The sequence below is a fragment of the Hyaena hyaena genome, unplaced genomic scaffold (assembly GCF_003009895.1).
Source record: "Hyaena hyaena isolate Hyena2069 unplaced genomic scaffold, ASM300989v1 scaffold_205, whole genome shotgun sequence".
NCBI lineage: Eukaryota > Metazoa > Chordata > Mammalia > Carnivora > Hyaenidae > Hyaena > Hyaena hyaena.
Window position 1 is genome coordinate 1168617 of NW_024080838.1, and position 27047 is coordinate 1195663.

The following is a 27047-nucleotide window of genomic DNA, read 5'->3' on the forward strand; positions in this document are numbered from 1 at the left end:
TAATCAATGGCAGCTACGGATACAAGCTGGGAGCCTCCCACCCCACCCACTGCCCCAGGAGGAACAGAAAAACATAGTCTCTTAAGACTCTCCTAGTAGATCACAAAGGGAAGGTTTGCTTTTGGGGTTTAAAGAAGGAAAAGAAGCATACTTTGACATTCAAAATGTTTTCTTCTTCCAGGTGAGGGGTCTACAGGCTTAAGAATGGACAAAAACTAATGGGAGTATTTCCACTTTGGTTGAATACTGCCCTCTGCAGGGACGTGCGGTTTGTAATGTGTCCTCCAAGCATATACAAATCGAAGCGTTGCCTACAAGGGTTTATGTACTACACACACTAATTTTGGGGGGTTGGCGCGCTTGGGTTTCTGTCCAAATTCTTTTGCTTATTGGCTGTATGACCTCAGGTACCTTACCGTGGCTGTTCCTAGACCCATAAAACTCAACCATACACAACAGAGTAACTTTTTTTGTCATGATGCTGCTTCCTCTAAGGTCTCGCCCAGTTACGAACACACTGGGACTGGAGGAATCCACCCCTTCCCTCACTGCTGACACCCACCGGACATCCTACACCCATAGGGAGGTCCCCATCTGTCCCCACCTCTCCACTGTCATCACAGTGCTGTGGTGCAGACCCTCCTCTGTATTCCTTACAGCAGCAACCACCCCTGCCTCCAACTCCTCCAATCCATTCTTCACGTTCTCACAGAGTGATCTTTGGAAAATGATAATCTAATTTGCCTGAAGCAGCTCTCACAGCTGTCAGGGTGAGGTTCCAGTTCCTTGCTTTGTGTGCAAGCCAGCTTGATATGCCTCCCCCTCAAGCCTGTGTCACTGGACACACACACACAAACACACACACGAAATCGACAGGACTACAAAATGACCTGTGTTTCCCTCAATTCACCCTGTGGTTCAGAACTCTGTATTACAAATATTTCCATTGTCTCAAACTCCCTTCCCTCCATTTGATCACAGCTCCAGGGTCACCTCCTCCAAGAAGCCTTCCCTGCTAACAGTCAGAAGCCACAGAGCTTTCAGAGACTACTGGCATATGACTCCCGTTTCACTTACCATAATGTACTGAGGGCAACATGTTTTTCTGTCCTAATGCCAACTGTCCACCCCTTAAGGGCAAGACTTCAAACATTTATTCAGACTCTACTTCATTCTAAATTAGCTTAAAGGTAGATTAGAAAAGAAACACATACAAGTAAAAATCACAAGGAAAAAGCAAGGGTGAAAGCTTAATAAATAAGGCTAATACAAAAATGAACTTAGCAGTACCCTACATATTTGCAGGTGAGAACCTTAGCTCCAAGTTTTTGTTTTTGTTTTTTTCAACCAGCTTCAAGGAAAACAAAAACAAAAACCTGGGAAGTTACTGTTAGAGCAGTAAAAGCAAGCCAGATGCTCAGGAGAAGCCAGCATTGCTGACACCAGACCAGAAAGAGGTTTTCCTACAGGACTTCAGGAGAAAGCATAGTCGCCCACAGCCTCTCAGACAGGCAGGGCAAGCCTCGGCTCCTTGGTGCCACCAGCACAGCATCTACAGGACACACGAGTGAGGGCAACTCCACAGGGGGCCCAAGCAGGTCCGGCTTGAGCAGGAAGCTCAGTGTGTCACCTTACCCCACGAGTGTGTGCAATATGGGCACACGGACTTGCAGCACCTTGCTACAAAACCTCCTCCTCCAAGACTACTTTTTAACAAACACGGAGGCAAAGAGTTTAAGATGTTAACAGCTGACAAATACCTATAATGTAACTAGTCTACGTGGCCAGTTACAAGCAGAATAAAAAATAATAACCAGCGGGCCACCTGGGTGGCTCAGTTCATTAAGTGTCCAACTTTGGCTCACGTCACGATCTCGCAGTTCACGGGTTCAAGTCCCATGTCAGGCTCTCTGCTGACAGCTCAGAGCCTGCAGCCTGCTTCGGATTCTGTGCCTCCTCCTCTCTGCCCCTCCCTTGCTCTTCTCTCTCTCTCTCAAAAATAAATAAACTTAAGAAAAAAATCCTTTTAATTAAAAAAATATATATTAACCAGTAGTCAACGACACTGGCTTAGGGGCAATGGGTTTGTCCTGGCTTCTCTCCCTAATGCCAGCATCTAATATGGTGGTTTCCAGCCCTATCCAACTACTGTCCCTTTACACAATAGATATTTTGTAATGCCCCTCCACTATCCTGAAATGAAATAATAATGTAGTCATGCCCCCATATATATATAACCCTATCCTCACACCCAATTTCAAAGAAAAATAAAAAATATTCTTAAACAGAAAGCAAAAGGAAGGAATTAGTTTCCACTGTGCTTCACTAACTACTTTAACCACCAGTTAACCTGTTAGTTCCGAGCACTCTCTGGGTTCCCCAGTGTGGGGGAAGGAGCTTGCATACCTTCTTCAGTTCCCACAGCACTGGAGGGCATGGCACGTCTTTCCTCCGGCCTGGCTTCTTGATCTTCAAGAGCCTAAGAAAGAAAAAACAGATTATTGAAAACAACTGGAGGCTTGAGATAATGGGACAAGGAAATGGAAATCACAAGCATGGGTCTTGAAGAGAGACAGGCCAGGCAAGGCCTGGGGAGGTCTGGAAAGACAGGGAGGGGTAAAGCCACCGGGAGTACATAGAGGCGGCGCCCCAAGATGATGATGAGAGACACTGGGGGGAACCCAGGGGCATGGGGTGAAAGTGTCCCTGCCACTAATGCTCTACTGCTTGCTTCTCCATGTCACAACCGGAAGGTCCTCAGGAAAATAATGCATGAATCAAAAACGGGGGCAGAAGAACAGAAAATCATTGACACTGTAAGGAAGAGCCACTATTTATGCATGTGCCCATCCTGACCAACCTCTACCCATGCCATACAACACAAGGGTCCTGGGGACGGGACCCCCATCAGAGAGAGGGCCCAGGATGACCACTGGCCTTGGGCTGCAAACCACTATATGCTGGTGCAGGCTGCCCAGGCTGAGACCAAGCTGGTGCCCTTAGGGAGTAGGTGCCCTTAGAGAGTAGCTGCCCTCCCGGAACCTTCTGCATTCTCAGAAGGTTTTCAAATGGATCCCCCGTGGCCAGGGAAATGCGAAGAGCCAGAGAATTACGCGCTGACATGCCAAGTGGCAAAATAGCCCAACACGGCAACAAGACATGTTCCAGAACAAATGCATGAGTAAACCTGGGCAGGCAACCCTACAGCTGGCCCAGACCCCTGAATCCTCATGGACATTTTAATTTTTTAAAAATTGTTTATTTATTTTTGAGAGAAAAAGAGAGACAGAGAGACAGAGCATGAGTGGGGGATGGGCAGAAAGAGGGGCAGACACAGAATCGGAAGGAGGCTCCAGGCTCTGAGCTGTCAGCACAGAGCCCGACATGGGCCTAGAACCCATGAACTGTGAGATCATGACACTTAATCAACTGAGCCAGCCAGGCGCCCCATCATAGGCATGTTATTAATTAATTAAACTCAGTGTATCAAATGCCTTGTCCTTGACTATTTCATAAGAACATCCTGCAGCCAGAACAACAAAAACCCAAGAAAACATACACACTTAACCAAACCACAAAGGGGGCAGGAAACAAGCACCCAGTTACCTACCTTCCATAGCTGTCAACTGCTGTCACCCTTATCCCCAAGATGTAATATTCTCTCTTCTAGTGGGCACCATGGAATTAAAGGGTGGACCAGACCAGGTACATACTGGGAGAGGCTAAGGAGATGGGATCTAGAGTGGCTACGGTGGGAAGAGATCTCGCCATGCAGGCTCAAGGCCAAACACAACCACCGGCCCACTTGATCGCCTGGGTTAGCCCTGACACTGAAATCCTAGTCCTTCAGTGAGGACAAATGGCAAGCCTGTGTGAAAAGGGCATCAGGCAATGCCAGTTTCTGATTACAAAGCAAAACCTGAAGGAAATACTTCTTTTTTAGTAAATGGCAAGTATTAATGTAATTGGTATTCTTCTGAGCAAATTTCGATGCAATTTTAGAACACTTTAATTTCCTAACTGAAATTATTATTAATGTTAGCCAAGTTCTAGAACTCAATTCTCAACATTCTGATTAACAGCAACAACTCTGTTACAATGAGAAAATTAAAGCATGGTTAGAAAATGTACCTAAGATTTTGCCTATTATCTCATTTCCTAATATGTTTACTGTTTGGATATTTAGCACCAACTTGGCATTTTTTAACACTTGATGTTTACTGCCAAATTATCAGTTCACCAGTGTCAGCTATAATGCAAGGGGCTAAGATGAATCCTCTACAACTCTTAACAAGTATGGCGTCTGAATGGGATCACTTCCTGAATAGCTCTTGTCTACAGTAAAGCAGACTCAGGTTTCTGCAGCAAGGTTTTATTGCTGTTGTTCTAGAAGGGCTGCAGGTACCTAAGCCCTGACCAGATCCCAAGACTCAAGATGCCTCCTTGACAAGACTAAGGCCATGATTCAGTTCCTTAAGAATAAATTAGTACCTCAAAGTCATTTCTACACCTGTTATGTAAAAAACAGACTTTTCCACATCTAAGATTTAACAGAACATGAATACTTTATTACTATACATAATTATATATTTGTTCTCCCAAATTATAAAGCTTTAGCATAGACAACCTGTAACCATCATCACCTGTTTTCATTTAAATAGCAACAAACCAGAAAGAAATACCACTGAAAACTTTGAATTCAAGAATACTATGGAAACATTTTGTAGCACAGGTAAGGATGAACTATTTTGGATGTCTGTCAGGGTTCTGGACCCAATTCCAGGAGCGGGAAGGGGGGGGGGGTCCCTTACCAAGGGGCAATTCTCTGATTACCAAGCAAGACTGGCCTCATCCATTTCAGATGCCCCTTGCAAGTCCAAATTGTTATTTGTACTTCTGACCAAGTGACTATAAATCAGAGGTTCCCACAACCTCCCCACCTTGGATTTGATTAATTTGCTACAGCAGCTCTCAGACCTCAGAGAAACATTGTACCTACCAGATTACTGGTTTCTTATAAAAGTATGTACTCAGGGACAAGAACTAAGGTATAGGCAAAGGGCAAAGAGCTTCCATATTCTCATGGAGCACACCACTCCCAGCACCTCCCTGTGTCACCAACCCACAAGCTCTCTGGAACCCCGTCCTTTAGGGTTCTTATGGAGGTTTCGTTACATAGGCAGGACCCATTAAATCATTGACCACTGGTGAACTCCATCTCCTGCCCGCACCCCTCCACCCAGGTCAGAGGGTGGAATGGAAGAAAGTTCCAACCCCATAATCACAGTCCCCAACATTAGCTACCTTCCCAAAGTCACTTCATTAACATAGCAAAAGACACCTATATCATTGTCAACTCTTCAAAATCCCAAAGGTTATGGGAGCTGAGATCCAGGAAGCACAAAGATTTTCTTAGAAATCACAATAACCTCAAGAATCTCTGCTCTCTTCCCTTCCTGTTCCTCTGCTCACCACCCAGCCACACAACTTCTACTATTCTATCTATAAAAAGCCTCACTTTTTACAATGAAACAAATGCTCATGGTTTTTGCTATATACAGGGTAAGCCCTATTGCTTTTTTTTTTTTTTTTTTTTTTTAAATTTATTTCTAGGAGAGAGAGAGACAGCATGAGCAGGGGAGGGTCAGAGAGAGAGGGAGTCACAGACTCTGAAACAGGCTCCAGGCTCCGAGCTGGCAGTCAGCACAGAGCCCGACGTGGGGCTCGAACCCAAGAACCGAGAGATCATGACCAAAGCGAAAGTCGGACGCTTAACCGACTAAGCCACCCAGGTGCCCCTAAGCCCTATTGCTTTTAAAAGTTTTGTCACCAGGTGCCACACTGTGACCAGATCACCCCATCTAAGGACACACATGCTCCTGAGCTCTGCCAGTGCACAGGTGCAGGGAGCCGAGCACATCGGGAGCAATGTTGCTTTCAAGGCCATGGCTTGGCCTGGTCAGAATATCTGCCCCTGGGGGCTTGGGTGAGAAGCCAAAGGGACAACTGATGGCTTTAGTATCTTTAAATGACAAGCATTCTTGAGCAAATGAGGAAATACTGTATTGCCAGAAAATGATACATTTCCTAAAACCCAACAAAGGAATGTAGTTCATACTGAGGAGCATGTTTCATTTTATTTCTTTAATTTTTTTATGTTTATTTTTGGGAGAGAAAGAGAGAGAGAGCGGAGAAAGGGCAGAGAGAGAGAGGGAGACACAGAAAATGAAGCAGGCTCCAGGCTCTGAGCTGTCAGCACAGCACCCAACATGGGGCTCAATCTCACGAACTGCGAGATCATGACCTGAGCTGAAGTCAGATGCTTAACCAACTGAGCCACCCAGGCGCCCCTCATTTTACTTCTTTAAATAAAAACCTATATATGGACTAAACCAACCATAAACTTTGACAGCAATTTTTTAAACTAAATCTGAAGTTTAATTATATGAAGCAAACATTTTATAAAAGCCAAAGCTGTGATAAATGACAGTATCATTTTTTTCAACGGTTTCCTTTGTAAAACCTGTACAGTCATGAAACTTGTGTCTTGCTCCAGGATTTGCTTGAGAACACAGGACATCAGGGCATGTGGTGAGTGAATCCATGACACCCTGGAGCACTGTCAACTAGATGGACTCAAGTCTTACTCATAACATCTTGCTTCATGATAATTAAAATATGTAAATTTTCTTTATATTCTTCCAGATTCTACAAAAAATTTAAAAATAATGAAGATGAAACTTTTTCAGTTCTGACAGGAGCATGCTATGAGGTCACTGAAGGCTAGTGTTTGAACCGGCCTTTGAAAAGGAATGGGTTTCAAATGCCCACTCCCATTCATGAAGAATCAACATACTGAGACAAATGCTTAACGAGATTTAAGCCTTAAGAAAGCCCAGAAGTGGGTATTTTTCATGTATAACAACCATAAATACTATGGCTTTAAATAAAAATTAAGTAAAATCAGGGACGCCTAGGTGGCTCAGTCAGTTCATCGGGCCAACTCTTGATTTCAGCTCATATCCTGTTCTCATGGTTTGTGGGATTAAGCCCCTTATTGGGCCCTGCACTAACAGTGTGGAGCCTGCCTGGAATTCTCTCTCTCTCTCTCTCTCTCTCTCTCTCTCTCTCTCTCTCTCCCCCCCCCCCCCCCCCCTCCCCCCCCCCCCCCCGTGCCCCTCACCCCACTCATGCTCTCTCTCTCAAAATAAACATTAAAAAAAGAATGAAGTAAAATCAACAAATGAATACAAAATATCCAATATTAGATGATTAAAACCCAACATTTGGGATGCTGGCTCCTGGAAAATAAATCCTTACACAAATTTCTATTTTCTACCTCCAAAATATTATGCAAAAATCTTCAGCCTACCAATGTAACACAGTTTCCAATTCCACGTCCCAAAACTTCGTTAGAAGAAGATAAAGAGCTATCCTCCAAAACTCTGTTCCCAAAACAAAGAATTTGCCGTCTGTACTCTCAAGGAGTATCAGTTATTACCTACCAGAACAAAGGGACACACACCTGGATGAGAAAGGCTCTGTCCCAAAAGTATTTCCTGAAGAGTTTAATATCTCCCTCCAACAAATGCTCAGCGGTGTGGTTCACAGTCAAGGTCAGCATTTCTGATGAGTGAATATACTGCAGGAAGGCATCTTCGCTGAGCTGCACTCGGGAAAAGCCCGGGGAACGTCTGCCCTGGAAACTGAAATGTCACAAATCAAAATCCAATCGAAGTTTCAGAGATATCATCTCCAAGGTTCCAGTACCCTCACTGCCCCCAGTATTGCAAATTTAACTGGCCAAAAGATCCATGCAAGCCATCTACTGACAATAAGTACGCAAGACCATGTAAAGAGAGCCTAATAAAGTTACCTTCCTCCACCTGCAGAAGATGTCAGTTGAAAAGCTATTCACATATACTGCATAAAGATATTCATGTAACTAATCAAACTACTGGCTTTTAAACATAGTGTTTTACCTCAATATTCCATTCCCTTTTGAACTCAAAAAGATGCCTCTTGCTTTAATGGGGTCACGTGTAAAAGAACAAATTAGCTGGCAACCAACAACTTCTTAGGTGATTACAGTGGAAAAATAGATATGATCTCCAGGGAGCACGGTGAGGTTTGGATGTTACAAACAAGACATATTCATAACACACTGGTCCACTGTTATAAATAATTTTATCATGCAGATTAAAAATGCATCAATTTCATCTTGTTCTATTCTTGAAAACACCCATAAACAAAGAAACAATATTCCCAAACTAAATTCTTGAACAGAAACTAATTTTCTGTTTTGTTTTAGCCAAGAACAGCTGTACGTTTATTAGTTACACACAGGCTTTACAGTTAGTATTATAATATTCTGGATGGCTCATAAGGTCACGCAATTGCAACAGTAAAGGAGCCTCAGGGGGAAAATGCTAGTGCTTCCGGATTGGAGCTCACCTCAGCAGGTTGTCACGTCCCCACAGATTGCTCCCAGGTTCCTCACTTCACAGAATTAGTTCTATGCCTCTTTCCTCCTCTTACATGACCTCATCTTGTTAATGAATGTTTGCTTCACAAAAATAGAATATACTTTCAATGAAAAAAATGTTATCTCCGTCATATGGAGCAAAAAGAGATTCTAAATTCTTGGCATGAATTACTCACAGCACCTCCAGAATCTTCTAGAAAACAACTCCCCATGCTAACATGCCACTGAAGCAAATGGACTCTAAAGCCTGAGCCAAAAAACACTGTTGTTAATTTAAAAAATGGAAGCTTCATCATATACTCGGGATTTAGCTCACAGTCTACTCCCAATACCATTCATGAACAGATTCGTTAGACATGCCAACTTTTAAAGCACATCATATCTTCTGGTCCTGGAGACTGTAGAAAGGTACCGAGCTACCCAAGGTCAAGTCAGCCTTCTGGACTTTGATCTAACACTGAACCCTCCACAATGACGAAGGCCAAGAAAGTAGTCCTCCCTTGGTCTTTTTAGCCAAGCAAGTGGGGTCACATTAGAGCCAAGAAAAGGGCAACACCTTTTGGATTGGCTTCTTCCTCGGCTGGTGGTCATGTGACCAAAGTAGGACAAAAGGAAACAAAAAGCTCTGACTTCTATGCGAATATCCATTTATGCACCATCAAACCATAAATTACATTGAGTTTCATAAGCCAAACAAGAAAAACCAGTCCATTAAGATACACCAGGTAATAATACTCTGATTATACTTAATATTTATGTAGAACTTCATAATTTTCAATGCACTTTCCCATTTTTTAACACCTGGTAAGTCAAGGAAATCATTATACATGAATCTCCCTTTCTTAAGAATAATCACCAATCTGAACGACTGTAAATAAGAAACCACACATCCTTCCTTCAATGACAATGTTAATATCATCATCAACATAGTAAACTTTACAGCTCCTTTACATTGTTATTTCTTTTACAGTATTTCACTAAAACCCTAATAACCACACAGTATCTTAGAGTTTGTCTATTACTGATTTAACAAAAATTTAGTATGCCTGGCTGGCTCAGTTGGTTCAACAATTTATCTTCTTTCAGTAAGCATTATATGCTGAAAACGTATCAGAAATACTACAGTGGGAACACAGTTTCATCCCTCAAGTGATAAAGGAAGGAGACCTAGGCAATAAATGATGACCATATATAAAATTCTAAATAATATTGTTAAAAAAAATAATATTGTTAAAATTCTAAATAATATTGTTAATAATTTTAATTACCATGTTATAAATTAATCATAGGGCACCTGGGTGGCTCAGTCAGTGAAGCATCTGACTTCAGCTCAGGTCATGCTATCAGTTTGTGAGTTCAAGCCTGGCATCAGGCTCTGTGCTGACAGCTCAGAGCCTGGAGCCTACTTCAGAGTCTGTGTCTCATTTTCTCTCTGTCCCTCTCCCATTAGTGCTCTATCTCTCTCCGTCTCTCAAAAATAAATAAATGTAAAAAAATAAAAATAAATTAATTTATCACAAAAGGCCCTAACAGAGATGGCATCTCTGAAAAAATGCTGTTTATTTATATAAAAAAATTTTTAAGAAGTCCTATTTGAGCTTAAACCTGAAAGATAAGTAGGGGGTTAGGCTAGTGTTTGCCAACTTTTCTCTTCATTATAACTCCCTGTGAGCCTTTTAAGACTTTTCCCCCTAACTGCCCCCATGAAATGTTGATAACAAATATATCTATCTGCTCACATACTCTCTACTTTACACATGAGAACTAATGGTAAAACATAAACCAACAGTAGTTTGTGGTTTGGTTGTTTCAACTTTTCCACGATACCTCGAACACTTTTTATACAAACAGATCAAGAGAGAATCAGTCTATCAAGTAGCCAAACTCACTTTGAGATGTCTTCAACCAGCTTGGCGTTTCCGGCATGTAAAGCTAAGTCTAATGGTGTGGCACCTTCTTCGTTGGGTAAAGCCAAAGCCTGGACTCCACCAGGGAGACACAAGAGGAAATGAGAGAGCTTGGGTAGGCCCCATCTCACAGCCAGGTGTAGGAGAGATTCTCTGCATAAAGGCACTGAAAAGGAAAACATAGGATATGAGATCCTGTTTACAAACTTTGTCTTATAGGTTTTATCTAAGATGCCCATGTATTTAGACATAGTAAGAATGTTAGAACTGAAAGGAACTATCAAAAGCATCTAATCCAAAGACCTCACTTTATAGCAGTGGACAGGCCAAGTGATTTGTCCAAATTTAGACAGCCAGTTAGTGCTGGAGACAGACTGCTCTTCGCGGCCCAGTGCTGCTTCTGCCCACTACAGTGCACACTCACGCCACTTTTCTCATGTGCGATAAAGTCATCCGGGAAAGCAAGTGCTGGGAGCACACCACCCTTTAGAAACACTCCAAGGTGCCCTTTAAGGAAGGGGATGCTGCTACTTCCATAGGGCATGCTCTCGGAGGCCCCACCTGTAAAGGAGCCCTCATTCCCACTTTTGAGAGTTTGCTCCGCCCCTGATAAGAAGCTGGGACAGAAATGGGTTTCCTGTGTCCAGAATACTTGTGACCAAGATCCTTCCCAAACTTCACGGAGGCACTTTCACCCATCTGTTAGATTATTTCAGTGCTGGAAAAACCACTCGGACGATCTGCTTAAAAAAAGTCAGCCTGTGCCTTTCACATGCCCCTTGACAGAGGGCTCTTGATCAGTCTTGATACTGAGTTTTCCCTGTAGTGTTTGCTGCTTTACATTGTGGTTGTTTCCTCTGTATCATTGTACAGGCTGAGAAGTTGTTGCTTTTTTTTGTTGTTTTTTTTTAATCTCAACACCCAGCATAGTATCTGACAAACTGAAATCACCCAGTACTGGGGGAGTTGAAGAGCAACTATTAAAATCTCCGATATTTGTCTATGTTAAAATTGCCTTCTTTGCACAGTTTGTACACCTATGTTTCTTTCTATTGCAATACCCAGAGCCTGGAACACAGATGGCTCATGATAAATATTACACTGGAAATATGGAGAAGAGTAAATATGCTTACATTAAAAAAAAAAGTAGACCCATGAACTCCCTAGGCATCAAGACGCCCCTTGAAACAATCCTAGTTTTTACAAACTCAACCTGAAAATCCTAACAATATTTGTTGGAATAACCATGCAGTAAGAATTTGAATTATATACACCCTCAAGTTGAGTCATGTTATTGGCTGCAGTTCTAATAGGAAAGAGGTCCAGAGCACACTGCATCACGCTGCAGAGAAAGGCCAGAAGGGGAGGGACCTCCTATGTCTTCTACTCTAGTATCGTGGCTGGCGCATGTATATGCTCTAGAAATATCTGCCTATTGAACGAAATATGACCAAGGGGGGCCCTTTCCCTGAGGAGTACCCATGAAAATTAGCTTTTCATATATGACTGCACATGCTAGCTACCATCCTTAGTTCTGCCTCTGATACCACAACTAAAATCTGTGAACAAAAGCTACATACTCTCATGGAGACTCGACACTGAGGACAAAAACCACCTACTTCCCCACACAGTTTACGGTGTCCTTGAACATGATTTTACTCTTCCATTGTCTTCATTAGCATAACTCGACTAGTCCAGGAGCCTCTTCCCTGGGCAAATGACTGTGTGTTCATTATCCCTTCAAGACCTATCAGCCGTTCTGTAAAAAAATGTCAAGAAGCTTAAGCCCTGAAACCAATCTTTAACTATAATATCACAATCCTTATCCAGTCCTAATCCAACTCCCTTCCTTGCCTACCGCCGCTCCTCTGCCTTAGAAGACCATCATTAAACCCAACTCCAAGTTCTCATGACATTGCAACCCTGCCCTCCCCCTTGAAGAGGCTCCGTAGAGGTGTTGTTCTACCTTAAAAGGGTAGGCAGTTAACTCAGCTTTCTTTCCCCTGCAGGCTGTACTGATGCTACTTGGAGAGCCAGCATCCACCACCACCTGACTTTCAAACAATTAGAAGGAAATACTCCAGTACACAGAAGCAGGAGAAAACGGCTTAGGCTGTATTTTTAGTGGGGTTTTTCTTAACGTTATTTATTTTGAGAGCGAGAAAGAGTTCTCACAAGCAGGGGAGGGGCAGAGAGGAGAGACAGAATGCGAAGGAGGCTCTATGCCACCCGTGTAGAGCCCAATGCAGGGCTTGAACTCATGAACTGTGAGATCATGACCTCAACTGAGATCAAGAGTAGGACACTCAACCAACTGAGCCACCCAGGCGCCCCTAGTGGTTTATATTATTTACCTAGACCCTTTTTCTAATGCTTTTTTCCAATTGCAATTCATTTTTTTCAATTTTTTTCATTTATTTTTTTTAATTTACATCCAAGTTAGTTAGCATATAGTGCAAGAATGATTTTAGGAGTAGATTCTGGTAACTCACCCCCCATGCATAACATCCAGTGCTCATCCCAACAAGGGTCTTCCTTAATGCCCTTACCCATTAGCCCATCCTCCCACCTACAAGCCCTCCAGCAACCCTTAGTTTGTTCTCTGTATTTAAGAATCTCTTAGGTTTTGTCCCCCTTGTTTTTATATTATTTTTTGCTTCCCTGTAAAGGCTTCTATCTCAAATATGTAAATAAGCCCTCGCAGTGAAAAGCACAACCTCACCGTGCATTTGCTCCATCACCTGTATGACACAGCACAGACCCCCGTCCCACGGGAGGACAAGTGAAATGTCAAAACATCTAACAACAAAGTGGTGCGTCCCTGCCGGGCATCTGTTTAATACACTCGATACCTTCAAAAGGCTATTAAAGAACTTGTGTTTATTTTATCCTTTAAGTTTTTGACCTTTAATCTCATTTTATTAGAAAGTAGGGTTCTCCTTTTTAACAGATTCCCAACAAGTCATGGTTGAGATTTCCATCTTTTTTCCCCTTCTTAAAAATGAGGAAGAGACTGGTTAGGATCAGGTGATGAAACCGACACGCATGCACAAGAACATCCCTGAACATGTATGTCAGCATGACATCATGACCAGCGATCCTAGGATGGAATTTCTAAGTCCTAGATCCCAGCTTAAACCTGGTGAGAAAAATCACATGGTTCTATGGGATACGATTTTCTTCCAAGAAAAAGAAGACCAAAAAAGAATATCTAAACCTTTTGCATTCCTTTTCATTTTTTTAAATAAGTCACATCTTTTTTAATTTATTTATTTTGAGAGCAGAAGAGAGCACGAGCAGGGGTAGGAGCAGAGAGAGAAGGGAAAGAGAATCCCAAGCAGGCTCTGCACAGTCAGTGCAGGGCCTGCCGTGGGGCTCAGTCTCAGGAACTGTGAGATTATGACCTGAGCCTAAACTAAGTGTCTAACGCTTAACCCCTTAACCAACTGAGTCACCTAGGTATCCCTACGTTCCCTTTTAAAATAAAAGGGTTGATAAAGTCAAGTATGGTGTCAATCATTTAAATACAACTCTGTACACTGCCTAGGGGCAGTGACGCACCTGCCCTTGAACCTGGGAATTAGATCAGTGTATTCAATCAAGCTGACAGTGCGGGTGTGGGGAAAAGTTTCCTCCTCTGGGGCACTTTCCAGGACTGTTGTGCTAATTCAGCTCCCTACTCCTTCCTCAGGCTCCAGGCTCACAGCTAGTTCATAAGAGAACACAGCAAACTTGTGGGACTGAACTGCTCACTGCTCAAACTGTCCCTCCCTCTCTCTCCCTCCCTCCCTCCCAAAGTCCTCCCTTCCTGGGAAGGCGGGAAGGCAGGGGAAGAGAGGATCTTCGGATCTTTGAAGAAAACAAATAAGAAGCTGACCAAAATGTTTTGAGGGAGAGCTTTCTCATTCAGTATGCAAGTTCCAGGCCCAGAATCAGGCAAACAGCCTGAAATAGGAACCACTGTGACATATATAAATAATTCTGCTTGTTATAGAGTTTCAGATTCTTAACAGCGGTCAGGAAAACAAGCTGTGAAAAGAGGTTATACAATTTGGCAGACGTGGGGAGGAGGGTGTTTAAAATGTCTTTTTAACCAAATAAATAGGCCTCTTCCTGTTTGGCTGGTGCCAGGAGTTATGTGAACTAATGTTTCTAAAACAGAATTCCTAGTAATTGTTCTAATGGCAAACAGTAGAAGGTATGACCTGTCACATCCCGGGAGCAAGATCACCCAGACACAAAACAAGAAGTGAGCAGGCTGTGACATTCAGCCAGCATTTCCCATCCCGGCATGAAGGGATCTGCGATAGACCAGGAAGGAGGTGCAAAGCTCAAGCCTTCGGCTCTGTCATACCTCAGTTTCTCTGCCTGGAAAATGAGGCTGTCAGATCAAAGGCACAAGGTCCTGAGAGCATTCACCCTCGTCCTGACTGACCAGGGATCAGCACCCATGAAATCCAGGACACATCAAGGGACCTCCCAGACAGCGTGAGCAGAGGAGCAGAGACAGTGTGGCTGATCCTAAAGGAGAGTGACTTTGCATACTGTTCAGTCCAAATATGGGACCATTATAGCTTCCCATCTATGCCTTTACATTAGCAGAAAGGTCACGTTGCAAGACTGAAAAATAAATGATCAAGCCCTCAGGAATTCACAGTCACTGCTATGGGAAATGCAAATTGGCATAACCACTTTGGAAAACACACTAGCATCATCTATTAAATCTACTGAAGCTTATGTTGTATCTGACTGAGCAACTCCACTCCTACATAATCAACCCCACTGAGGACTACGCTTTATACACACGAGCAACACACATGAAGATGTAAAACTGCCAAAAACTGAAGTGATTTCAATGTCCATCAACAATAGATTAAACTGTAATATAATCACACTAGTACCCTAACAACTGAAAAATTAGGTTAATATAGAAAAAAACTAAGAAATATAGGGGCGCCTGGGTGGCTTAGTTGGTTGAGGAGCTGGCTCTTGGTTTCAGCTCAGGTCATGATCCCAGGGTCCTGAGGTCAAGCCCCATGACAGGCTCCACCCTGAGCACAGAGCCTCCTTAGGAATCTCTCTCTCTGCCCCTCTCCCCCTTCGCGTGTTCTCTCTCTCGCAATTAAAAACAAAAATGAAAGAGAAAAAAAACTAAGAAACACAATGTTAGGGGAAAGTCACAGAAGAAAAATGGAACATGTTTCAATTAATAAGATTTTAAAAAGCGAAAACTAAGGTGTACGTTTTAGGAATACGTAGGTAGCAGAACTTCAAGGAAAAGCAAGGAAAGGATCACTGTACAAGTCAGCATTGCCTCTCTGGGAGACAGAGGGGACCATGAATGGGACTTTGCTTCTTCCGGGGTCCAATGTCTCTCCCCACACATGCAGAGAGCTGTGTTTAAGACTCACCCCAGGACAATTAAAACAGTATTTCTGGTGACAGGACCCACGCATTAACTTTTTTGTCAAGATTCCAAAGCAATGCTAATGCAACATCAGCGTTACGATCTGCTACTTTCAGTGAGTAAGTGGTTAACAAAATGCCAATCTCTGCTTTCTTTTTACACCACTCTTTTCTCAATCATCTCTTAAGATCTATTAGCTAAAGCAAAATAAGTTGTAAAAAGACAGGTATCATAGGACTTCACTCATATATGGAATTGGAGAAACTTTACTGATAAACACAGGGGAAGGGAAGGAAAAATAAGATAAAAACAGAGAGGGAGGCAAACCATAAGAGACTCTTAGATACACAGAACAAACTGAGGGTTGATGGGTGGGGGAGGAGGGCTGAATGGGTGACAGGCATTAAGGAAGGCGCTTTTATTAAAGAGGGCACTTTTCAGGATAAGCGCTGGGTGTCAAATGTAAGAGTTGAATTACTGGGTTGTACTCCTGAAGTCAAGACTATACTGTATGTTAATGAGAATTTAAAATTAAGAAATAAATTTTGGGGCACTTGGGTGGCTCAGTTAGTTAAGCATCTGACTTTGGCTCAGGTCATGATCTCGCAGTTCGTGGGTTTGAGCCCCATGTCGGGTCTGTGCTGACAGCTCAGAGCCTGGAGCCTACTTCAGATTCTGTGTCTCCTTCTCTCTACCCCTCCCCTGTTCCTGTTCTCTGTCTCCCGAAATTAAATAAATGTAAAAAAAATTTGTAATAAAAAATAAATTTAAAAATGGTCTATTATCCAAAACATTTCACCAATAACAGAAACAAGTTTGTAACTGTCCCAAGTTATTTTTATTCTATGATACTTGCTACCAAAACAAGATATATCCTTAAACACTGTAAGCAAAATATTAAAGATAAATGTGACAGGGACAATAATCTAGAAGCAAATATTTTTAAATACAATTTAAATTCAGAACTACTTCTACTTTGTAGGACTAACATTTCATAACTCGTGAGTGGAGTCACTGAAATGTATTCGACACTATAAGTTTATGAATAACACAAGACTTTTTTTTAACTCACAACAAAGGTTGGTTAACATTTTATTTTACCTTGTGGAACTAGTACTAAAACAGCTGAAACATTAAAAAGTCCTTATCAGAACTCAGAGATGGCCATCCAATTTCTGGCCTTCACCCTCTGGGGACATGTCCAGACTGAAGCATACAACGTGGGCATCGATATTCTGTGTTAAGAATCCAGACACAACAGCGTATAGCACAAAGGTAAACGGACCAAAGAATTGAAAAATCTGGATTTAAACACAGAGAGATATAGCTCTGGAAAGGTCACTTAATTTTCAAGTTTTTTTTAAGTTGCTTGATCCGAAGAAGCGAAGTGTTTCCTTCCCAGCCTACTATGCAGGATGGTCAGGGTCATGTAATGAAAATACCACATGAGACGGGGTTCTCAAGAACTATGAAAGCCAGTACTGGGGGACTTACCAGTAGTATACATTTATCTGCTCTTTTGCATACAAAAAGTACAAGTGTCACTAAAGAGAGACACGATATACTGCACAACAATTTTCCTCTGGTTATAATTTAAAAGCATAATTTAAGAGAACCAGCCATCTGCTTAGGAGGGCACTGTAATTGCATCTATGTAGGACACCAGATGTGCCATTAAGACAAATGTGCTAGAGCCCCACACCTTGGGCAGCAGGCAGTCATTAGGGACCATAAGCAACAATTATGTCCTATCTCCTTTCCTGACTGTGCACTAGAGTTTTTTTAATATTTGTTAATATTTCTGCAAGCTCTTGTGTTCTCCATTTAGTTATTCATTTGACATTTGCTGAGAGCTTACTACGCACTGAGCATTCTTTCCCCTCGCACCACAGGGGAGCCTGTGGAACTGCCAAGCACCCCTCCAAATTGCCCCTCCAAGAACCCTGTTCTGTTTGGGAGACAAAGGAAAATACATTACCATCTAACTTTATTATTGACAAGCAGAAAAAAACTGTAGATTCATCAAATCTTGGCAATGGCCTTTTGAAATGTGCACTGGGAGTGTGAATGGAAGCACAACCTAGCAAGCTCTCATCTAGAGCTGGGCAGGGCCCACTCACTGCCCTCACCCGGACTGGAAGCCAGAGCCCCGAGTGCACGGGGCTAGAGTGAGATAGTTAACTCCATGGTTATGAGGCACAGCATCAGTGGGGAGACCTCATCCCATCTTTCAGCATGAGAGGCACACTCAGCAAGGGATATTCTGGTGACAGAGAAGAGGAAGTTAGATGGGATAAATCAGGTAACAGATCAGTGTTTAAGGTGCTCCCTACCTGGGATGAGGTTGAGGGTGGGGAGATCGAAAAAGCTCAGTGGAAGTCCACATGAGCAGCTGTTACATATGAATGAAAGCAAAGGAACAAACCAGCACAACCACCTTTTTTATTTCAGGCTTGTTAGTTCCAGCGACTCTAAGAACGTTACATTCCTTGTTTCCATCTAACATTTATTATGCGACTTAGATATGTTATCTTATTTGATCCTGATAGCCACGGCACAAGGTAAGGCCTATTATTTTCTCCATTTAATAGAAGCAAAAACTGAGGTGTGACACCATCATGCAGTTGTCCAAGCTCATTCAGATACTAAATGGAGCACCAGGGATCTGAACCCAGGCTTTCCTACCTCCAAAACTCAAATTCTTAATGGCAAAGAAATGATTATGTAAAAGATGGCAAAAACAAGAAGGGCGGTGAAGACGGAGCTTAAGTCAACAAAGCGAGAGTAAGGAAAGCAAGCATCAAGAACTAAGCCACATCAACCCTAAGAGCGCAGGCTCATATCCAACTCTGCACATGTTGGCCAGATAGGTCAACACACACACACACACACACACACACACACACACACCCCACTGTCTCATTACAGGTCTACAAATTAAAGTAGACTACCAGTGTAGGGCAGAGAAACAAGTATGGCAGCATCACTATGAACTAAAACCCAGGACAGGATTACAAAAGATCTGGGGGGAGGAGGTTCTACCTATATAGCCTCATGATCACATAAAGGCACACATTTTAAAGAGTCAAGACAAGGCCTTTTAAAGTTCACTGGGACCACAAGGAACAGATCACTGCCAAAGGACACAGGTTGGTCATGTCCCTAAGAACATCTCCTTACTTGTGCCTCACTGCCCACCTTCTTTCCAAGTCTGTCCCACCTATCTCTTCAACCATCAGCCTTTATATCTGCAAGGCTTGGTAGTTTTAAAGCCATTTTTTAAAAAAAATAAATACAAGGACAGCTGCTAGCATTCAAATCCTCTTAAAGAAATCTAGGAAAAAAAGCAAAAATTGTATGTTTCTCTCCTTGAGTATTAGCAGAATCCTTCAATACTGTCATTTTCAAATTCAATCGGTTAGTCCCCTGAGTGCAATCAAAAACAGTCATATGTATCCTGCTGTTTGAAGGGTTTCCAGATGAGAGAAGCAGGGATGGGATATGACCACCCAGAGGTAAATCCCAAATCCTTCCACTGTCCTAAGTTCTTTAGGAGGCATGTTAGGGTAGGGCGTTTGAAAATAATAAGAGCTTCCACTTAATATTATTTTTCCGTGACAATTATGAGGGAGGGAGAACGTAACCTGCATACAACCCTCTGCTCTGTCCCTGATGTGAGAACGAATATGTAATTCTCAATTGCAGTCTAAGGGCCATTAATGCCAGATAAAAGTAGGAAGCTTATTTTTTTAAGGGAAACTTTCAGCTGCCTTCTCATCTTTAAAAGAGAATATCTTAAACAGAGAATGTGCCTAATAAGACTTTAACTGAAAAATAAATTCAGATTACTGGATGATGGGTTCCTTTTCCTTCAGCGTTCAATTTCATATTAAATTCTTTACTGCCAGAAAACCCATCCCTTAAAAATGAAAGGCTAAAAAAAGGGATGGAAGACATAGAAAACATTCTTAAAGATTTAAAACTTCAGGGGTGCCTGGCTGGCTCAGCCAGTAGAGCATGCAACTCTTGATCTCAGGGTTTTGAGTTCAAGCCCTACAATGAGTATAAAGATTACTTAAACATAAAATCTTAAAAATAATTATTTAAAACTTCACAAATGATGCATATTTGTATTCACAACCTAAGTAATGTGTAACACTTTTACCAACTTAACATGGAACCTATTCTAAAAAAAATTCTCTCCACCACTAGCACTCATGCAGGTTACCTTAGCAACTGAAGGAATAGAATTCCAGCTTAAAATGTCAGAAAAGGAAGTGTGGAGATGTTTGTTCCATGAGATACTATCAGAAGTAACACAAGGCTAGAAAGTAATATTGAGTGTGTACATAACTATTTGAAAAATGTCAAGATTTCCAAGAAAAACATTTAAAAACCTCAGAGTTAGTGGATACCCGTCATGCATTAATTTCTAAACTCTTCAATCTTGTTTGAACTGAAAACCTGTGTTTTGTAATAAATCTGTCCTTTATGGGTTTCCTATCCACTGATAGGACACCAGCTGATGTTATTTCAAACTTGCTGTCCAGTACAAAGCTTTGGGGCTCAAAAACAGAGCTGACCTGTCACAGTCAGTCTTAAGTTCGACATGCCATCTCCTGGCTAGTAAGACCTAGAACACAAGTCAAAGCCAACCAACAGGGTGATGCTCCTGAGCCTTGCTCTATTTTTTTGTATTTCTACAGCCAGCAAATTGTACTCAAGGATAAAAACACCAGCCAAGCTCTACTTCAAGTGTTAAAGAAATCTTGCTTCTTACTGGTTACAGTTCTCTTTCCTCTATTCAAAGAAAGGTCAACAGATATTTTCCTTTGTCAAACATTACTGGCCCACACATTTCCTTCTGCTCTTGCCTAGAAAGAAGGTGAGGATTCTGGGTCTGTGGCTTGAAGCACAATGTAGATGTCACAGAAAAGTGACAGTTCTCCCTGAGTCTTTAGGGAAGAACCTTTAATTCCCAATTAATGGCTTTGCCTAAAAATAAAACTCTTTATTTTTATTTGCTCTTTAAACCCCTTAAAGTAACAGTAAACAATCAAGACACGCTTTAACAATTGCTGAATGACCCCCGCCTTTATAAACTTCCTTCCAAAGTTCTCTTGGCCTTCTGCATTTCTTTTCCCTTTCCCCGCCTTAGTCATCATGTGTAGAAAAACAAAGATTCTCCTTCAGGGGGAACTGATTTACAAATATCCTATTAACAAAACAGAACATAACACCAATCACCCTTCTTGGTAAGAGCATGTGCTCTCCATAAAACTTACAGTCCCTGACAAGGCTTCTACTTTTCCTTTAAGTCAGTATTAACTACAATGTGATTCGTTTTTACACAGACTGATACTACTTAGACTTACCCTTCCGACATATACTCTGCAACTAATAGATTTCTTTAATTAGTGGATTCTCAAAGTTTCTCATCTTTGAAATCACTAATTAAATTAATAAATTATCTAAGCTGCTTTCAATGGATCCTACTAGTTCCACCCATTACTTTTTTGGGGACAGCTCCAGAAAGAGAAGCTGGTTCCCTAAATAGCAGTTGTGTTTAGGTCCAAGACAGCCCTGCAGAAAAGTTTCAAAGACTTGGTTGGCTCTCCCTAAAACTTTCTTCCATTCATAGAATCAACTTAAAAGTCAAGAGTAAAGTTTAATCTTTAAACTTGATAGAATGTAACAGATAGAATTTTCTTTTTTTAATTAAAAATTATAGGGGTGCTTGGGTAGCTCAGTCAGTTAAGCATCCAACTTCAGCTCAGGTCATAACCTCACAGTTTGTGGGTTCGAGCACCGCAACAGGTTTTGTGCAGGCAGCTCAGAGCCTGGAGCCTGTTTCAGATTCTGTGTCTCCCTCGCTCTCTGTCCCTCCCCCACTCATGCTCTGTCTCTGTTTCAAAAATAAAAACTATAAAAAAAATTTTTTTAATAATAAAATAAAATAAAAATTATACAGTGTGGGGAGCCTAAGTGGCTCAGTCAGTTGAGTGTCCAACTTCAGCTCAGGCCATGATCTCTCAGCTTGTGGGTTCAAGCCCCACGTCAGGCTCTGTGCTGACAGCTCAGAGCCTGGAGCTTGCTTGGGATTCTGTGTCTCCCTCTCTCTCTGCCCCTCCCCTGGTCACACTCTGTCTCTAGAAAATAAACAATAAAATTTTTTTTTTAATTATGCAATGTGTGCCCTGAAGGCTGAATTCATGGTATCACTTTTCTTAAATGTTCCCACCACAAAAAGGAAATGGTAATTATGTAATGGATGCCGTTGTTACGTAATGCTATAGCGGTAATCATTTTGCAGTACATAAACGCACCAATGAACACACTGTATACCCTGAACTTATCCAGTGTTATATGTCAACTATATCTCAATGAAGTTGGAAAAAATTTTTTTATGTTTTCATAATTGGAATAATAGTTACATCTTTTCCATAACTAAAAATTTGTACCCATGAGACCTTTGAACATATGAATTACTTTGCCTCGAAAAAGTCCAAATTAACTTTCCTAATAATTTACTGTAGCAGATAAGGTCTTGAAGCTGAAAATCGTTGCTACGTATTGGTTTTTCTACTTTATTTAAAGATTTTAATTTTAAGTGATCACCACACTCCCAATGTGGGGCTCGAACTCACAACCCTCAGACCAAGAGTCACATGCTCCACCGACCAAGGCAGCCAGGCGCCCGTATATGTATTGGTTTGTTTGTTTGTTTATTTATTTATTTATTTTTAATGTTTATCTGTGAGATAAAGAGACAGCATGAGCAGGGGAGGGGCAGAGAGAGAAAGAGATGCAGAATCCGAAGGAGGCTGCAGGCTCTGACCTGTCAGCACAGAGCCTGATGCGGGCCTCGAACCCATGAACCATGAGATCATGATCTGAGCCAAAGTCAGATGCTCAACAGACGGAGTCACCCAAGGTGCCCATACATGTTGGTTTATAAATGTAAGTATATGCTGAGAGAGAGAGAAACTCTATAGGAGTTTGTTTTTAATGTAAGTGGGCTTATTTTTCTTATATCAGAAAGCTTACGCAGGACAGCATTTACTTATTCCATAAGTTGAGATAGGAGCTATTACGTTCCTAAAGGCAATGACATCAGTCCTCTGAGATGGTATTTCTAGTCCCTTTGGGCTCGTTACTCAAATGGGAGCCTTCTCACTAGAGGTGGCAAGGCTGGTGCTTTCCAGGCATGTCAGGCTTCTGGGAACACGAGTGAAGTAACATGGTTGAGCACGAAGGGAAGACTAACTCACCACCGGAAAGAAACAAAGTATTTTATCTGAGAAAAGCTCTCGGTCCAAAACAGAAGAAAACAAACAAAAAACAGCAACAAGAAAACTCACCAAGCAAAATACCCAAAACAAAAAAAAACATCAGTTGTACCATCTTATTGGATATATGACTATCCTCCAAGTTTTACTGCAAATATAGAGTCCTGAGATCCTGCAAAGGCTTTTATCATGAAAGCTATTTCACAGAGAGAACTGGGTTTGATTTTATATGAAATAGAAAGCCAATTTATTTATGGCACGAAATTAAATAAAATGAGGGACATTTCCTTCCCTAGAACATATGATAAAGGTGCACTGTGAGTACTGACAGGTAAGAAGCAGGGCCAAGAAAAATCTCCGCTTTTCCTTACAAGACACAACACCCTGTTCAAACTGGCCCTTCTCTAGGAGCTCAGCCTTCCTGATAATGCTCAGTGATTAAAAAGGGAAAAAAAAAAAAAAAAAAAGAGGGATTACAAGATGCAAAAAGCAAAGAAATACAGTAATGCTTCCCAGTAAGGCTTCCATCAGTTTCTTCTAAAACAGTCATAACAGAAATCAATTAACACCCATTCAGCACATCCATTTAGCTGGCAAAAAAGCATAAATAAAGAAACCCCAAGAATTTTTAAGTGCAAATGGTGAAGTTTTAAATAGTTTCTGGGTAAGTGGTAGGAAAATTAATTACTAGGAAAAAAGAGTTGTTTTCAATGATGCCACTATCCCTTAACACACAATAAACTTCAGTAGGCCTTATGCCACAGTTTCTCAGTTTATTATTTTTCTACCTTGAAGACAGGCAACACTAATAAAATAGATACATTAGGAAAAGATGTATTGAGTATGTAAAAGATTCTAAACTGCTCAGATTAAAACTCAACTGAATTGAAAATGAGGGACCAAGCTGTTGACACAGGACACCCCTCCTTCAATGGAAGAACCAAATGTAATTTGGTCTCTCGGTAATTCCCTGAGAGGAATTTAAGAACTAATTGAGTGACTCTTATGCACAGGGTGCATGAGAAAACACCCACATCAGAACAGGTACAAAAGGCTGAGACACACACACCATGAGTTCTAGCTCTGGCAAAGCACAATACAACAACCAGGAGGGAACCCCAACTCCCTGCTTCCTCCTAAGGAATGAAAAGTTTGGATCACCCCAACTTTTCAGGACTTCAGCTAGCTGTGAAAGCCAATGAAGCTTGCACCCATGAGTCCTACAGGACTATAGCAAACAAAGACACCCTTAACAGACATTCACCAAGACTACCCCCACAGGGCTCAGCATAGAGGAAGGAGGCATAAAACACATCTCCCAGTCTTTCCCTGGAAGGAATGTGACTGCATACTTTATAAACTGCTATGGAAGGGTCTACTTTCTAATTAGCATGCATCTAAGAGCTGACTGTGATCCTCCCTGGGCCTCACAGGAGTCAATGGGCAATTTCCTGCACATTCTTGCTTTGGTTCATTCCAAAAATAAAGCCAGGTCACCAGCATCTCTCTGGAACCAACTTGTACACACATCTGGCACCCCAGGTTTTACAGCTGTCCCCCGAGGGACAGCTCCCCAGACTGCCTAGCTTTCACAGCCAATGTGGCTTGCATTCATGAGTCCCAGAGGATGGCACTGGAAAAAGAATTAGATATTAATGGGTTCACACAGAAGCACTAGCTGCAACTATTCCCTCAGGGCTCAGCTCAGAGATAGCCAACAAAAAATGCCCACCTGCCATTCTTTCCCTGCAAAGCATTTGACTGCATATTCTACCAACCTGTGTCTAAGCGTCAGCTTTCTAATCAGCCTGCATCCAGGTGGTGACTGGGAGCCCCCCCCTTCAGGATACTGATGGGCCTAAGCACACCTTCAACTCTCGGGAGCCACTAAGAACAAAGATAGCAGCCTGGGCAATCACTAAAGTCTGAGAGGCAACCAGGCACTTGGGCTAGGCTGATGAACAAGGTTCATCTCCAAGAGACCCGTGTGTCAAGGCTGGGAGAGGTGTCTGATTCATTTAAGGGAGTCAAAGAAAATGAAGAAACAGGAGAATAGGTTCCAAACAAAACAATAAACAAGATAACAAGATAAATTCCCAGAAACCAACCTTAATGGAATGAAGTGATTTATCCAACAGAGAGTTCAAAATAATGGTCAAAATGATCCTCTCCAAGTTTAGGAGAGCAACATGTGAACAATGTGATCATTTCAACAACAAAAACAAAATAGAAAATACAAACAAGTACCAATCAGAACTCACAGAGCTCCAGAATACAATGAATGTAATGAAAATTCAGTAACAAGATTCAACAGCAGGGGGACCTGGGTGGCTCAGTTTGTTAAGTGTTTGACTCTTGATCTTGACTCAGGTCTCGATCTCAGGGTTGTGAGTTCAACCCCTGCTTTGGGCTCCATGCTGCTGTGGAACCTACTTTAAAAAAAGATTGAACACTCAACAACAGACAAGATCAAATGGAAGAAGGGGGATCAGTGAACTTGAACTTGAAGACAGGGTAGGAGAATTCATCCACTCAGAGGAGCCAAAAGAAAAAGGGCCATTAACCCCATCCCTGAACAGTGATGTCGTAGACAAGTCCCCTTCTAAGTCTAGGCTGCAGGCAATGTTATCTCAAGCACTGTAAACCATTCCGAGAGAAAGTCAAGAAAAGTTCCTAGAAATTTTTAAGGAAATATTTACAATACCAGTATTTTATCCTTTGTAGACTCATTTGTCCAGACCAAGTATAATTTGCGTTCTACATCTCTACAAACAATATATTCTATATATGGAAATCCGTTCACATACACCTGTGAAAATCATATTCTACTGAGAATCTGAGAATGTAGTATATTCAGACACTGTTGGAGAAGATTCACTATACATTATCTAATTTAATCGTTATAACAAGCCAATGAGGTAAGTACTATAATGCTTCATTTTAGAAATTAAACTATATGTCATTAGAGCTGAAGTAACTTGCCCAAAATGCCTCATAGCCAGGAAGCAACAGGGTCAGGATCTGAACCCAGCTCCCAAACACAGGTTCTTTAGGACACTAGAATTGTTCTCCCATCTATACCTCACCATGCAAAGGAAAGAAACTCTTGATGACATACATCTGTCTACTATAAAGATAGGGATAAGCCAAAGATTGTGACCAAGGGAAGCTTAGAGAACATGAATACATTTCCAAACAGCAATAAAAATGGCTGTAATGGAACCCTTGAAAACTTGGTGATTAGCCTAGTGTGTGCCCAACTTAATTTATTATGTATCTCAGCAAAATGACTGCGTATACATACACCCACCCACCCCCAACAGAGAAAATTGTTTGCATGTACTATTGCCAATCCACAGATGAAAGGTTAGGAAATCTTAATCCATTACTAAATTTTTGGATGAAAAGATAGCATGTGGGTAATGTGAATCCCATTTTGACGGCTCTTAGTTTAAGTTATTCATGTGCTTTACTTGTGCCCGAGTGTAGTGACTGGTGAGAAATTATGAGAACTTTATGCCTTTGCCAAAACCAATCTGCCTTCCAAAAAGTAAAATACCCTCCAATATGAGAGTTTTTTTTTTAAAAAGCCAGGAGGCTTAAGAAAATGAAGTTCCTTAGCCAGAAAACACATATATACACCAATGAATATATATGTATATACATGTATATGTGAATTTACATGTATATGTATGAATGTATAGGAACAGGTTTGTGTATATATGCATACACATATACATCTATGAATAAAGTTCCTTAGCCAGAAAACATACACATTTTTTCATATTATATATATATACATATATATATATATACATATATATATACATATATACATATATATATATATATATACGTATATATATACATATATACATATATGTCCAGCCATTAAAAAGTATGTATACACATATGTGTATACACACACGTATATATATACATATATATGTATATACGTA

The 27047-nt window shown here is 41.4% G+C and overlaps 1 protein-coding gene across 5 annotated transcripts in view; it reads right to left on the reverse strand.

Moving 5' to 3' along the window:
* Positions 1-27047, reverse strand: part of ARHGEF28 (Rho guanine nucleotide exchange factor 28) — a 304052-nt gene that overhangs the window by 146826 nt on the left and 130179 nt on the right. For all 5 annotated transcript variants that reach the window (XM_039242075.1, XM_039242076.1, XM_039242078.1 and 2 more), the window contains exons 5-7: positions 10375-10558; positions 7526-7706; positions 2407-2479 (exon numbers count right to left, since the gene is read on the reverse strand). In XM_039242075.1, the coding sequence (XP_039098006.1) occupies positions 2407-2479; positions 7526-7706; positions 10375-10558 (438 nt within the window). The remainder of the gene's footprint in view (positions 1-2406; positions 2480-7525; positions 7707-10374; positions 10559-27047) is intronic.